At 46.4% G+C, this 16,458-nt stretch overlaps 1 protein-coding gene across 1 annotated transcript in view; it reads left to right on the forward strand.

Annotated features, from left to right (window-relative positions):
* The window catches only part of PHEX (phosphate regulating endopeptidase X-linked), a 302,776-nt gene that overhangs the window by 65,160 nt on the left and 221,158 nt on the right, over window positions 1-16,458 (forward strand). Inside the window, exon 6 of the mRNA XM_075589362.1 lies at window positions 12,910-12,978. Within this exon, the coding sequence (XP_075445477.1) occupies window positions 12,910-12,978 (69 nt within the window). The remainder of the gene's footprint in view (window positions 1-12,909; window positions 12,979-16,458) is intronic.

Consider the following 16,458-nt stretch of genomic DNA (forward strand, 5'->3'; position numbering starts at 1 on the left):
ATCGGAAGGACCCCGTGACTCCCCGGACAACCCTAAGCTGGAACTGGACCCAAATAAAATAGTGACGGGTACAGGGGCTTTAACTAGGGCTTTGGGGCTAACCTTGGGTGTGGACGGGGTTTGGGGACGGGACCGAACAGTAGGTACTGACAGGGTTTCGACCTGCTCTCCAGCGATACCTGTCTTAACGTCGCCACAAAGTCCATCTTTATCTTCAACAGCGGAGCTTCTGGGGTTGCAGTTCAAACATCCGTTCCCCCTGGTAGTAGGGGATCGTTTACCGCTGCTTGACCTCAGAGGCGGCACCATCTCCCACTCGGGGCCTCCCTGGTCCGCCTGAACCACCTCCGCACACGCACGTGCTGCGACGCCATCTTGGGATGGATCCCCAATCGAGATCTCTTCCTCTACCAGGACATCCGGCAACGCCCGTCTGCTGCGCGATCCAGTCTGGCTCTGGACTCGCTCCTCCGGCTCTTCCTCCCCTCGGTTCTGCAACAGGCACGCTGTCTTAGTACCTCGCAGGGTCGGGGTTGATCGACCCGCCTCCGATCCACTAGTCACCACGGCAGTGGGACTCCGGCGATCGGGAGGTCGCGGTACGGGAGACACTCGACTCCACGTCTCCACACCACGAGGAATTTCATCCCTCCATGGCGTACCAATGGTATGACAGTCTCGTCTGATGACCGTCTTACTCGCCAGCCTTGCACACTCCTCGTCCGAGGATTCCAGTTTGCCGTTCGGCCGAGGCATCCCAGTAGGAGACCGTCGATGGGCTCCTCGGTGATCACCTCTCCGATGACTGGATTTCTCTATCGGAAGCACTAATGATGGCTCCGACTCTGCGGGACTGGCACTCTTGTTCCAGAGAGCTCCCGGCTGTTCTTCTCTTGGAATCGGGACATTCCCGGCCACTCCCACAGCCTGCACCGGTACGAATGTGGTCATTGGCCACATATACTGCAGTCCGCAGTGGGGGCATCGGGCCTCGCTGCCCACGGCTCCGCCCGGCAGTCTGCACTGCAGGCAAAGACACGCCACAGTCTCCACACCCTCCACACGGATTATCAGGAAGCCTCCTGGAGCCGAATAAGGGTGAGTGGAAATCACAGGACCTTGGTCCACTTTGTCAGCAGCTTCAGCCATCTTTACCAGCGGAGGCACTCGTTTCAGAGGTCTATACTGATCAATGGCTCTTCGCAACTGAAAGGCATGGGCTGATGTAGCAACCCTTCCTCCCATTTTCTCTGTCGACATCCGGTGTAACCGCAAACCACTCCCCCTGGTTGAAACTAGGGGGATGTCTCGTAGACTTGTAGGCTGACCCAGCACAGGTGCGGAGTGAGTCATAGTCCATGAGGGCGCGGCTCCAGCTTTCGCGCCAAACTCCTCAGCGGGGTGGAGTTTTCTGGTTGGCGCCAATCCTGGCCAACATTTAGCAGACTGCAAAGTTGCAAGACTTTTTGCAGCATGCCCACGCGGCGTCCCGGGGAAGCGGGAACCGCCATCTTGGTAAGCATTGTCCTTTCTTTCATTGAAGGCAGCATCTGGCTGTTTGTTAATTGAGGTATAACAAAGTCCATTTCGTTCCTCCCATCGAAGCACACTGTCCTGCTCATTATTCTCAGGGGTATCATCCAGAGAACAAAAACACGACAAACACGGCGCAGCCACGGCTTTCACGCCATTCCATAACAAACTCACAAAAGTCTCTTCTGTAGCTTGTTCTTCGTCTGACCGCAATCCTGGACCTTCTGCTCTATGCAGATCCTCCATTCTCGTGGTTCTCTCTCTCCGCCATCCTGGACCTTCTGTTCTGTACAGATCCTCCATTCTGACGGTTCGCTCACCCTGCCATCCTGGACCTTCTGTTCTGTACAGATCCTCCATTCCGACAGTTCGCTCACCCTGCCATCCTGGACCTTCTGTTCTGTACAGATCCTCCATTCCGACAGTTCTCTCGTGATCGTTGAACACCGATTTTCTGTACGTGGAGCTCCGCTCTGCGGGGCAGCTACCACATCTGTACAATAAACATGCCTTGTGCACCACCTTGTGTACCTAACGTAGATCTGACTCGTGTTTGCACTACCTCAGGCTAGGCTCACTCTTTCTGTGTCTACTGTAACACGTTCCTCCAGTCTGTGCTCCTTGGTAAGTGATCTGGAATGGAGACTAGAGTACTCTGGCTCTTCCATGCAGTACTTTGGGCGTCGACCTACTTTTGGCTAGCCTAGTGTGGACCCGTCCAGAATTCCTGCTCTCAGTTACCAGTTTACCCCTTAGGCGTCCCCCGCTAGCACTACCTCAAGGCGACTAGAACAGCAATAGCCCCCGGCTCCAGACTCACTAACCCCTTACGGATCCCAAGGCGTCTTTGCGGCATGCAGCTCCAGCATCTCCCTGACTACCCCTGGCTCCGTCCCACGCAGCACAAAGTGGCAGCAGACACTTCTCTCTTTCCTAATGTGTGCCTAGCAAAAGCCTGTCCTGTTGACAGGTATCTCAGCAGCGCCTCCAATTGTAACGGGTGTTCCCTCTGGCCTGACCCACCCAATCTCATATTGGCCCGTGTAGTCTAACCAGTCCCCCATTACAAGGCGTGTGTGTTGGTGCACCTGCAAGTAACAGGACTCTTGAGTCTCCCGCTTGGTGTTATTAGGGGATGTCATCAGGACAGGTAGCTGAGGTAGTGGGTGCGAGTCCAACTTACTTCATGTGCAGCGCCTCCACCTCATCAGGATCTGTGCTTCCGCAGGGAGATGGTCCTGGTGAGGAACTCCTTCTTGGTGCCATCCACTGTTGAGTAATCTCACACTCACACAGTGGGGTTCTTTTTCTCAAGGACATCTTTATTGAATACAGGGATGTAGCAGACTGCCCCATGCAGCTGCCGGCTCTAGCCGCACATCTCTCCGTGATGTCTCTTTGCCAGGTACGCCCTCCCGTATTGAAGTGAGATTCCCTTTCTCCTAGGGAGATCACCGCTGTGCCAGGTCCCTAGACACAGTGTGGCGTATACAAACTTATTATATCACTCTGCTACTGCTAGTTACTGCACTAGGGTCACAAAAGTGCTTCTTCCTCTTGGTACCTTCGGGTTACTATTTCTTCACCAACAACAACACTAACTGTCAGTGTTGTGCCCTTTATACTCCAGGGGCAGGCGCATCTCTGAGGTCACTATCCAGGGACTCAGAGTATACAGCCACTCCCTTCCTTACACAGGGCACCACACTAGGGTGTGAGGGAAAACCTCCATAACTACTGTGGGCAGGCCTGTATTTACCAGGACTTACTGCCAACAGGGAAGATGTATGCAGTCATTATTATGCAGGGCTACACAATTATATTGTCAAAACATGATTCAAGGCTTACACGTCATACGGTCGATGTGGGCACTCATAGGTAGCTGTTGGTGGATAGCCCTGTGGCTCGCGATTCCTCTGGGTATCTGGTCACCTCTGCTCTCTCTGGAGACACTCGTATTCACACCTGAGGAAGTCGCCAGAGAGAGCGATGAAACGCGTAGAGTGTTCCAGTCCAACAGCCACGAGAAGGGAGGCACTTGCAATTCACTGTTACCATCCGATCCGGAAGTCCTAGGCGCACCGGAAGTGACGCAGCGGGAGCCTGCGAGTCCCTCGGCGTACCAGAAGTGAAGGGATGAAAGCTCCGGTGTGAATACGAGTGTCTCCAGAGAGAGCAGAGGTGACCAGATACCCAGAGGAATCGCGAGCCGCTGGGCTATCCACCAACAGCTACCTATGAGTGCCCACATCGACCGTATGATGTGTAAGCCTTGAATCATGTTTTGACAATATAATTGCATTACCTCTACACTATATGGTCTCTCTCTTTTTTCTCCCTTGGAGGTTGTGATTGGTGGCTGTTGTTTACACATAGGGCGCATCCACCCCTTAAGTTGGATGACTGTCTAAATTGACTACTTAAAATGTGAGTAGTCATTTTGGAAGAAACTTCACTTTTTTCACTGTTTAAACATTTTTGCACTATGATATGTTTTTCTATTTTTTATGACTTCGAGACGAACTCCCCTGACGCTTTGAAAACTATCCATGAGAAGACAAGTGAAACAGTCTTTTTTCAAGGGTTGTAGTTTATTTTGAGGTTTTTTCACCTTATATATGCACTTTAAATAGGCACGTGCACTATCACTGTTTTTGCACTGATTGTATTTATCACATTACCACTGTCACAATAGTGATCATTATTATTATTATCATATTTTGGGTTTGTTTTGAGCGCTATTGTTATTGTTTTCCACTAAATCACTAGGGTTGCCTGGTGTCCGGTTTTGAACCAGACAGGCCGGTAATTCCGATGCCAGTCCGGTATAAGATTGGAGGTAATACCGGACACGTGTGTGTCCGGTATTACCATTTTTTGTGACCGAGGGCTGGCAGTGCAAGCGTGAGGGCGGCGTTAAGGCAGAGGGCTGGAAGTGGAACTGGGGGTGGGGGCGGACGGTGGCCGGGCAGGAGCACTGTGGGAGTGTCTGTGCAGCCTGTCCCTGATTGGAGGAGCGGAGAGCCAATCAGAGGACAGCAGGGATGGAGCCCACACCCCGGCGGCCCAGAGAAGTCTCTGTCCTTCCTGGCAATAAGGTAAGGACACAATTTGGGGGGTATTGGGGAGCCAGGGTGAAGTGAGATAATGGGGGGCCAGGATGAGGTGATGGGGGGCCAGGATGAGGTGATGGGGGGCCAGGATGAGGTGAGGTGATGGGGGGCCAGGATGAGGTGAGTTGATGGGGGGCCAGAATGAGCTCAGATGATGGTGGCCAGGGTGAGCTGAGGAGATGATGATGGGGGGCCAGGATGAGCTGTGGTGATGGTGGGGGTATATTTTATATGTATTTTGGAGGCGGAGGTATTTTTAAAAATGTATTAGGGAGGTGGGAGTATTTTTTAAATGTATTGGGGAGTTGGGGGTATTTTTAAAATGTATTGGGGAGGTGGGGGTATTTTTAAAATGTATTGGAGAGGTGGGGGTATTTTTAAAATGTATTGTGGAGGTGGGGGTATATTTTATAATGTTTTGGGGAGGTGGGGGTATATTTTATGTATTCGGGGGCGTGGGGATATATTTTATATGTATTTGGGGGGCGTGGGAGTACCTTTTATATGTTCTCGGGGGCGTGGGGGTATTTTTTATATGTATTCGGGGGGCGTGGGGATATTTTTTAATATGTATTCGGGGGCGTGGGAGTATTTTTTATATGTATTCGGGGGGCGTGGGGTTATTTTTTATATGTATTCGGGTGACATGGGGGTCAAGTATTGTGTCAAGTATTTTTGGACAAGCCACCTGGCAACACTATAAATCACTCCTGAGGAAGGTTTAGCAAAACACGTAGGGTTAATCCCTGGGAAAGCAAAGAGTATCTGTCCAAAACTAGAGCAGAGAAGGATGTGCTGTACGAGACTCCTAGTGATGTCATCTAATGAGGGCGGTGCTAGGAGGCCACGTAGAGTCGGTGTCTGAGATGAAGCTGCAACCATCACTCGCTCTGTGTTCTGTGCTATGCTCCCAGGTGAAAGCTGTTTTTTATCCACAACATTGTGAGTGTGACTCCATTTGTGTGTTTTAATGAAATGAAAGATCTATTTTATGTTAATATATTCTCTTTGAGGTTCTATTAGGGAAAGTAAAATTTTTTTTTTCAATTTCTAACAATAGTTGGACTGTTTCTTGCCCCTATATCTTCACATCACCTATGTAACCCTACATCTCCTCCATCAACAATGGGACCCCTACATACCCCCCAAAACCTGTCAGGACACTGCTGTTGGCCTCCCTCACCTCTACCCTTCCTATAACAACCAATCTCCCCTTCTTTTTCACTGTCCTATGAAGCCTGTCTCCACCATCCACAATTTTTCAAAGCAAGTAGCTATGATATTTAACTGACCTGACAGTAACTGACCTAGGGATACGTAGGACGTCACGCATGTGACGTCATCCGAAGTGGCGACATCCATCGACTCAGGCAGCAGTCAGGCTTGTTTCAGCGGCAGCGTTTTTTGCACATATGACCCGCCGTGGTCTCTCCTTGTTACATCTATATTATACTTATGTGATAACTATCTATGTGCAGGCAATCTTAGATCTATTAATTTACTACGCATGCTGCGTTCCTCCACTCATTCCTCTGAACGCCTCTGGAGGAAGTCTCACACTCTCGCAGACTTCCTTCACTAGAAATTTATGCTATCCTGTTTCAACTCTGCCCTCTCGCAAGCTAAACAAGCCTACTTTTCTTCACTAATCAATATGCACAAGTCTAACCCACGCCGACTGTTCTCTGTCTTTGATACTCTACTCAAACCACCCTCAGCTGCCTCTCCTTCCTCCATCTCTGCTCAGGACTTTGCTGACTATTTTAAGGAAATGGTGGAATCCATATGGCAGAACATCCCCTCTGTTTCTTCCTCCCATCCTACACCTCTTCCTAACTCTCCTCCTGCCTTCCTTGACTCTTTTTCCACTGTCTCAGAGGAGGATGTGTCGCTGTTGATCGCCTCTTCTCCCTCTACTACTTGCCCTCTTGACCCCATTCCCTCCCATCTCCTAAAACCTCTTGCTCATACTATAATCCCTACGCTCACATACATTTTTAACTCCTCCCTCTGCTCTGGAACCTTTCCATCCTCCTTCAAACATGCAACAGTCATACCATTACTCAAAAACAGCAAGCTTGACCCTACCTGTCTTTCTAACTATCGACCTGTCTCCCTCCTGCCTTTTGCCTCTAAACTCCTTGAATGTCTTGTATTCTCTCGCTTGCTCCATTTTCTCAATACCTATTCTCTCCTAGACCCTCTACAATCTGGCTTCCGCACTGCTCACTCCACCGAAACAGCCCTCACTAAAATAACTGACGACCTCCATGCTGCCAAAGACAGAGGTCATTACACTCTGCTCATATTACTCGACCTCTCTGCAGCATTTGACACAGTGGACCACCCTCTTCTCCTCCACATTCTCAATACTCTTGGTATTCGGAAAAAAGCTCTATCCTGGATCTCATCCTACCTCTCCCATCGTACTTTCAGTGTCTCTTCTGCTAACACCTCCTCCTCCTCTATTGATTTCTCTGTGGGGGTACCCCAGGGCTCTGTCCTGGGACCTCTTCTCTTTTCTCTGTACACACTCTCTCTAGGTGACCTAATAACATCTTTTGGGTTTAATTATCACCTCTATGCCGACGACACACAAATATACTTTTCAACACCTGTCCTTACACCTGCTGTACAAACCAAAGTTTCTGAATGTCTCTCTGCTATATCATCCTGGATGGCCCTCCGACGCCTTAAACTCAACATGGCTAAAACAGAGCTCCTCATACTTCCTACCAAACCTGGCCCTACTACCTCCTTCCACATTACTGTTGGAACTACAATCATTCACCCAGTAGCCCAAGCACGCTGCCTAATGGTCACACTCGACTCCTCTCTCACATTCGCCCCTCACATTCAAAACATTTCTAAAACTTGTTGCTTTTTCCTCCGCAATATAACAAAGATACGCCCTTTCCTCTGTTGCTCGACAGCTAAAACTCTGACTCAGGCCCTCATTCTCTCCCGTCTTGATTACTGTAACCTCCTGCTGTCCGGCCTTCCTGCCTCTCACCTGTCTCCCCTACAATCTATCCTAAATGCTGCTGCCAGAATCACTCTACTCTTTCCTAGATCTGTCTCAGCATCTCCCCTCCTGAAATCCCTCTCCTGGCTTCCAATCAAATCCCGCATCTCACACTCCATTCTTCTCCTCACTTTTAAAGCTTTACACTCTTCTGCCCCTCCTTACATCTCAGCCCTAATTTCTCGCTATGCACCATCCCGACTCTTGCATTCTGCTCAAGGATGTCTTCTTTCTACCCCCTTTTTATCTAAAGCCCTCTCCCGCCTTAAACCTTTTTCACTGACTGCCCCACACCTCTGGAATGCCCTTCCCCTCAGTACCCGACTAGCACCCTCTCTATCCATCTTTAAGACACACCTTAAGACACACTTGCTTAAAGAAGCATATGAATAGCACTGTGGATATTCTGAACACATGATACATAAAGCATGGCCCCCTGCAGACGCACTTACCAGAACTCCCTCCTACGGTCTCTGTACATTCTACCTACCTACCAATTAGACTGTAAGCTCCTCGGAGCAGGGACTCCTCTTCCGAAATGTTACTTTTATGTCTAAAGCACTTTTTCCCATGATCTGTTATTTATATTATCTGTTATTTATTTGATTACCACATGTATTACTACTGTGAAGCGCTATGTACATTAATGGCGCTATATAAATAAAGACATACAATACAATACAATACTATATATGCCACTAAGCGTTTTAATATAGAATTCTATACACATACATGCGGTTTTACATAGATTGTGGGACACTCTACCAGTGTGGCAGGTTGCGGTGTGCATTGATTTTCACCATTGTATATGCTGCTCCACAGTTATAATACCATTGAGAGATACACTGGCAATGCATTATCAAGATTACTAATCCACTCATTAGACGCTATATACCCTTGATGGGTATATGTATGTATTACGTATATATGCAACAGCTGACTACACCAATTGACTGCACCATCCTGCATCTGCTCTGTCACCAGATATACTGTGCAACAATTGACTGTGATATTGATTTTGGTTGCTACCTGATGACTATGAGATATATATATACTATCTGGCCTTTGGTGGAATACTTTCAATATATACCTGGTACTCCTCACAGCCTCTCATTGATACTTGTGATATACATATGCCATAGACATTCTGCTGACCTGAGCAGCAATTGATGCGGATTTATTGGATGATAATATAGAGCAGTTTGAATTTATCCCAGATAGATATACTTACCTTTGTTTGCTGCTCTATTAGCCACTCTACAATGGGGATTTTTAATATCGCATACCGTGTATGTTTTTAACATTTATTTGAAATGAATAAAACTTTATTATTTTGGTCATTCCGGTTCTTCTGGTTCAATAGACCGACTTGCAGTAATATACTGTTGGGCTATTACTGTCCATCTACTACTATCCAGCATGGAGTGCTAATAATAGGGGGAACCTTTCTGATCCTTATCATATTACTCTCCCCAGCACCTGCTTATATGTTCATTTATCCTGCTCTGAATGATATGTGAAAGCGGTCTCATTCATCTAAATGTGACCTGACAGATACCAATGAAAAGCTCAACTTGTGCTGAAAAAAGGAATATATAGTTTTCATAGGTACATATGAAGCTGATCACAGGAATCTTACTTAATCAAATGTATACCAAAGTTTGAAAATGTGTGTTGCCATGCAGGTATCAAACACCCTTGACACTAATGGGGTTAATGCATAAATCTCTAGAAATAGAGTCATTTAGAGGCGTTCTATACTCTACAAAGGAATAGCTCTGTTATAATTTCACTCCCTCGCAAATGGTTGAGCCTGGATGACAATCTCTTGAGATTTCTCCGCCCGGGGCCCCAAAATTACCCTACAGTATATACTGTGTAAATTACACTAAACACTTGATTAACTATTAACTTACTATGGTCATTATCTGTATATAAAAGTGAATAAACTATTAATACGTAAATAATTAATTAGTGTACCCTTAGTCAAATGATATTCAGAATAAATATATAATAAACAGTGAAACAATTATAAAAAATGTAACTTAAACCACAGAGGATGTGTCCCAGTAGTCCCCCTTGATGAATAATCCAGAGAGGTTCAAAGTCCAACAAACCAGTCCTATGAAGCACTTTGCAGCTTCAGAAGAGTGGTATAGCCATCCACTGTATTCTAAAAACACAAAACACAGAGAAGCGCAAGCTCCATAGCATAAATCTGTGTAAAAATCAGGGTAAATTTATTAAGCAAGAGCAGTCCCATAGAGATATACTTAGAAGATTTAAAAAAACACATTCATGGGAGAGAAATCTCTGTGGGGTGTCATCAATGGGGTAGAGAGAGCCCGGCAAATGCTGAGTGCACCTGATCAAGTAGAAACCTTGTGCAGCCTCAAGCAGCTTCTGTCACATGCTGACGCCTGGTGTCTGTGTCTCAAAGAGCCTGTGTGGCTTGTCCTCTGTCACTGCTTAGTTCTCGGCAATGGGAAAGTCAGCTGGCCCAAGGGACGTGGTGATGTCATCACGCACGGGTGGAGACACGAGGAGCCCCTGGACTCGTAGCAGCCTTAAGGAACTATACAGCCAAGCCAGCTGACTTTCCCCCTGCTGAGAACTAAGAAGTGACGGAGGACAAGTCACACAGGCTGTGTGAGACACAGACACCAGGTGTCAGCGCGTGACAGGAGCTGTTTGAGGCTGCACGAGGTTTCTACTTGATCAGGTGCAGCCAGTCACAAGGTGCAAACCATTCATAAGCCTCAAGAATAGAAATGCCAGATTAGACTTCACCAAACAATATCTAAAAAAGCCAGCCCAGTTCTTGAAGAGCATTTTTGTTTGGACAGATTATCAAAGATCAACCTGTACCAGAATGATGGGAAGAAAAAATATGGAGAAGGCTTGGAACGGCTCATGATCCGAAGCATACCACATCATCTGTAAAACACGGTGGAGGCAGTTTGATGGCATGGGAATGCATGGCTTAGAATGGCACTGGGTCACTAGTGTTTATTGATGATGTGACAGGAGACAGAAGAAGCCGGATTAATTCTGAAGTGTATAGGGATATATTGTCTGCTCAGATTCAGCCAAATTCAGCAAAGTTGATTGGACGGCGCTTCACTTTACAGATGGACAATGACCCAAAACATACTACGAAAGCAACCCAGAATTTTTTTAAGGCAAAGAAGTGGAATATTCTGCAATGGCCGAGTCAATCACCTGATCTCAACCCGATCGAGCACGCATTTCACTTGCTGAAGACAAAACTTAAGGCAGAAAGACCCACGAACAAACAACAACTGAAGATAGCTGCAGTAAAGGCCTGGCAAAATATCACAAAGGAGGAAACCCAGCGTTTGGTGATGTCCATGCGTTCCAGACTTCATGCAGTCATTGCCTGGAAAGGATTCTTGACAAAGTATTAAAAATGAACATTTTATTTATGATTGTGTTAATTTGTCCAATTACATTTGAGCCCCTAAAATAAGGAGACTTGTATGAAAATGGTTTCAATTCCTAAACGTTTCATACGATATTTTTGTTCAACACCTTGAATTAAAGCTGAAAGTCTGCACTTCTAATGGATCATTTCAAATCCATTGTGGTGGCGTACAGAGCCAAAATTATGAAAATGGTGTCAGTGTCTAATTATTAACAAAACACAGAACCCCAGCAAGCTCTTTTTGGAAACCCCTGAGCCCCCACAAAATATATATATGTATATGTGTCAAAATGGAGTGCTATTGAGCATGGCATATGTATACAACAGACGACAGAGAAGCCCAATGCTACATCCAACATGACAGAAATACACAGTAAAATACTTATATATTCTCTTGAAATAGGGTCATTTAGTTTAACCCTTTGGCCAAAGCGTTGTAAGCTTGTGAGCCACGTCAAGGCAGACACCTGTTCGCAAGTCCTAACACTACCAGATAAAATACTAATATACCTCTATTAGGATTAAAATTCTCATTTACCTCTATTAGGAGGGAGAAAGACCACAGTGGGTCTATATCCAGCAGACTGAGGAACTTGCAAACTAGGGAAGTGGGGAGGGGCGGGCTTAAAACCTGGGAAGGAGGAGCCACTAACCTCCACCAGCTGGAACAGCTGAGAATGGGTTAACAAAACACAGAACCCCAGCAAGCTCTTTTTGGAAACCCCTGAGCCCCCACAAAATATATATATGTATATGTGTCAAAATGGAGTGCTATTGAGCGTGGCATATGTATACAACAGACGACAGAGAAGCCCAATGCTACATCCAACATGACAGAAATACACAGTAAAATACTTATATATTCTCTTGAAATAGGGTCATTTAGTTTAACCCTTTGGCCAAAGCGTTGTAAGCTTGCGAGCCACGTCAAGGCAGACACCTGTTCGCAAGTCCTAACACTACCAGATACAATACTAATATACCTCTATTAGGATTAAAATTCTCATTTACCTCTATTAGGAGGGAAAAAGACCACAGTGGGTCTATATCCAGCAGACTGAGGAACTTGCAAACTAGGGAAGTGGGGAGGGGCGGGCTTAAAACCTGGGAAGGAGGAGCCACTAACCTCCACCAGCTGGAACAGCTGAGAATGGGTTAACAAAACACAGAACCCCAGCAAGCTCTTTTTGGAAACCCCTGAGCCCCCACAAAATATATATATGTACAGTATATGTGTCAAAATGGAGTGCTATTGAGCGTGACATATGTATACAACAGACGACAGAGAAGCCCAATGCTACATCCAACATGACAGACGCTTTGCCCAAAGGGTTAAACGAAATGACCCTATTTCAAGAGAATATATAAGTATTTTACTGTGTATTTCTGTCATGTTGGATGTAGCATTGGGCTTCTCTGTCGTCTAGTGTCTAATTATTTCCAGACCTAACTGTGTGTGTGTGTGTGTGTGTGTGTATATACATGTGAATGTGCACATGTGAATGTGCTCACAAGTGATATATATATATAGCCAATAAAGAATATCACCTGTGAGCACATTCACATGTCTTAGACAGGTCTGCACCCCTGCCTTTCAACCATTATCACCCAGCATACAGTGCTCCCACTGCAGCAAGGGATTCTAGGAAATGACATGCAAATGAGCACACAATTTGTCACCTTTTGCCTGGAATATCCATACACATGGAGCCCATTTAAGCAGATGCATCTATATATATAGTACATGCAGGAATACAACAGCACTGAAATGTCTATATTTTGTTTATTCACAGCTGGACCAAGCATCCTTGTCTTTATTGTCTCATGAAGATTACCTTGATAATAGTACTACTGCTAAAACAGTAAGTATTGTTCTAGTTGATGATCTAGTTTTGTAATAGTGGTTTGTTTAAGAATGACAACAAATATATGTAATTTGCAGTCTGTATGGTTATGTTTAAGTATTATGTGCTAAGCTTTAAGACTCCATATTGCCATCAATATGTTGTTAAATTAATTCAATATGTATCTCAATGTTTTGGGTGTATGTATCAAAGCAATTTTGCAGTAAAAGAATGTAATTTTCATTTTTGCATCTCTGAACACCAATGTATCAAAGTACTTGGCCCCTTTTGTATATGACAGCCAATATGGCTCCCATAAGCGAACTCTAGGAGTTCCCTATATTTCTATACAGATTTTATATTGTATACATAAGATTCTACAAACAAATCAAATAATCAATTTAGGGGGTCCGGAGGTTTGATGCGAGGCCTCCGTCAATTATGAGCCATGGGTGATTGAAAGGGAGGTGATACCCTTTTTGGGTGGCTTGTGTCTAGTGAGTGAAGGGGAGGTGATTAGAGATGTGCGCAAATGTTAGTTGAAGTTAACAAAAAATGAAAAATTTGCCCTCTTTTCACAAAAATAATTGACAAAATTGGCAAACTTCACAAAAAAATGCACTAAACATTACCAATCAATGTGCATGTCTAGGGTTGCCAGGTGTCCGGTATTGAACTGGACTGTCCTGTATTTGGATACTCTGCCCAGTAAAAAAATGAGAGGTACTATAATACTGGACCCAAGAACACAGAGAGTACGGACCTGTCTGCAACTACCCCTGACAAGTCCTTTCTGTCTTACCATAGTCTAACCTCACGCAAACATTCAGATATAGAAGCACTCTCTACTCACACCACACCTTCAAGTACCCTTTGTTTTCTACTTCTGCAATAAAGTTAAGAACGACAATCAGGACTTGTGATGCTTTGGAAGAGGTAAGACATGAGTTAAGCTAACTGGGATTATTCATACATCATACGTGACCCTGGTTCCAGTATACTTATATACAGTGGTCGACAAATCACCAAAAAATCTACTCGCCACACAAAAAAATCTACTCGCCACCTAGTACCATACGAGTGCTGCTTGGGCCAATAGGAGCTCGCCACGATGTTAAATCCACTCGCCCGGGGCGAGCAAATGTATAGGTTTGTCGAACACTGCTTATATATAACAGCTTTACTGCATGCTGAAGAATACTGAACACCTATGTATATTTACAGTTGCACTCAGGCCTCGCAGGGCCGTACCTCACACCGTGTCAACACCCCAGATAGAGTTTACCCCAAAACACTGAGGTGCTCCTGGGCACCCAACCACCCTGGTGGCCATAGAGTCAATCATCAACCCAAGTGTGTGAGACAGCGCTGCCCCACTAGCATGTGTATAGTTGGTGCACATGGTGAGGTGAGGTATCTGCCGGGTGCTCCAACACCCGGGCGCGCCGATGCTGTAAGATGGGATCCACAGATCCAAGAAAGGTATCCGCGAATCCTCAGCCTCTACATTGGGTGGTGTCCCGCGTGGACGGGTCCACCATGTAAAATGTCTCTTTCTGTATTTGGCGATCTGGTCCCAGACCACCTGATGGCAGAGCGCAGCCGCGTGCTGTCTATGTCCTTCACTCTGGTATTACAGGGGCAGTGTCCCTATCTATGGGCCTGTCCCTGCAGCAACCACAAGCTGAGAGGAGTCGGGGCTTAGCTGGGGCCTAACAAGGGTGTCTCTGGCCTATTTCAGGTGCCACAGACACGCTGCACATACCACCTACCCTGACCTTGTCTCAACTCTGACTGGCGTGGCTGTCAATGCGTGAAATGTATCTATTCCCTGGTGCAGTGAATACTAGTGTGCTATTTGCTGTGCTGGTCACATGGTGTCTCTGCCTCTAGGCATCCTGGGGATTGTAGTTCCCCATGCGGGGAGCTCCTGTGTGCTGGCCGCCTCACACATTATCACTGCGCCTGCCCATCATCTTGTGCATGCGTGATAGCAGCCAAGATGGCGGCGCCCTGCAAAGGGAGCCACCGGTAAACTCCAGCGACCGGTTCGCCTGCAGCAGCCTCACCACGCTCTACCCCAGCCTCCACTGCTAGACGCTGCTGCAGCCAGAGTCGGGGCAGACATGGGACCAGACGGGACTTAGGCTATATACAATAACCCTTCGACCCGTGAAGCCATCCAGATCCTCTGCTGTGCTGTCAGCTCGTTTCCCTGTGTCTCCCCGCTGAAGACCTCGCACTGATGCTGACAAAGAAGCCGGAAAATTCCTACCTTGCTATTGGAGGAGTGACGTGAAGGTCCGTGACGTCAGACTCCGCTCGAATGCGGAAGTGAGAGACACAAGTGGAGCTGATTAGAGCTAAGCAGAGCTGTGTCGTTTAGAACCCTGAGTGGTTAAACCGCTTTTTTTATTCCTGGAACATATGAGTGAACTGAAGCTCCTTGCTCTAGTTTTGTTTTTTCATTAAACTGTGTTGCACTATATATTTTTTTTTCTTTTCAACATATGCTGCATACATTACTACCTGATTTCCTGTGAAAAAACTTTTCCACCTGTGAGAGGAGTCCCTGCGCTTTGTGTACCACTCCAGATGTTCCATTGAGGGATTGAGAAATTCCTCACACCATCTGCGTCTCCTCTTGGTGATATTTATTATTTTCCACATTTTAATAATTTTTTGATATTATTTGGGTTTGCGCTCACTTTTCCTGTATTATATACAGTACATGAATAACAAAGGGCAGGGTATAATGATTACACAGTACATGAATAGGGTGACCAGATTTACAAAAGTAAAAACCGTGACACATTTAAAAAAATATTTATAAAGCAAATTACATCAACTGCGCTTTATGTCTCCTTTATGTCTCTCTGCCCCTCACACAGACACAGCCTATTCTCTCCCCCCCTTCCCTTCATTCTCAGACCTCTCCCATCCCCATTCCCCCTCCCATCCCTTCATTCTTGTTCCACCCTTCACATTCGGTCTCTCTCCTCATTCTGTCTCTCCCCCATTCTCTGTGTGTCTATCTCCCCCATTCTCTGTGTCTCTCTCCCCGCATTCTCTGTGTCTCTCTCTCTCTACCCCATTCTGTCTCCTCCCCCATTTTCTGTGTCTCTCTCTCCCTCTGTGTCTCTCTCCCCATCTCTGTGTCTCTCTATCCCCCATTCACTGTCTCTCTCTCCCCCATTCTCTGTGTCTCTCTCTCCCCCATTCTCTGTGTCTCTCTCTCCCCCATTCTCTGTGTCTCTCTCTCCCCATTATCTGTGTGTCTCTTTCTCCCCCATTCTCTGTCTCTCTCCCCCCTATTCTCTCTGTCTCTCTCTCTCTCTGTCTCCCCATGCTGTGTGTGTGTCGCTCTCTCCTCCCATGCTGTGTCTCTCTCTCTGCCCATGCTGTGTGTGTGCCTCTCTCTTTCCCCATGCTGTGTGTGTCTCTCTCCCCCACTCTCTGTGTGTCTCTCTCTCCCCATGCTGTGTGTGTGCCTCTCTC

This window comes from Ascaphus truei, chromosome 3 (genome assembly GCF_040206685.1).
Source record: "Ascaphus truei isolate aAscTru1 chromosome 3, aAscTru1.hap1, whole genome shotgun sequence".
NCBI lineage: Eukaryota > Metazoa > Chordata > Amphibia > Anura > Ascaphidae > Ascaphus > Ascaphus truei.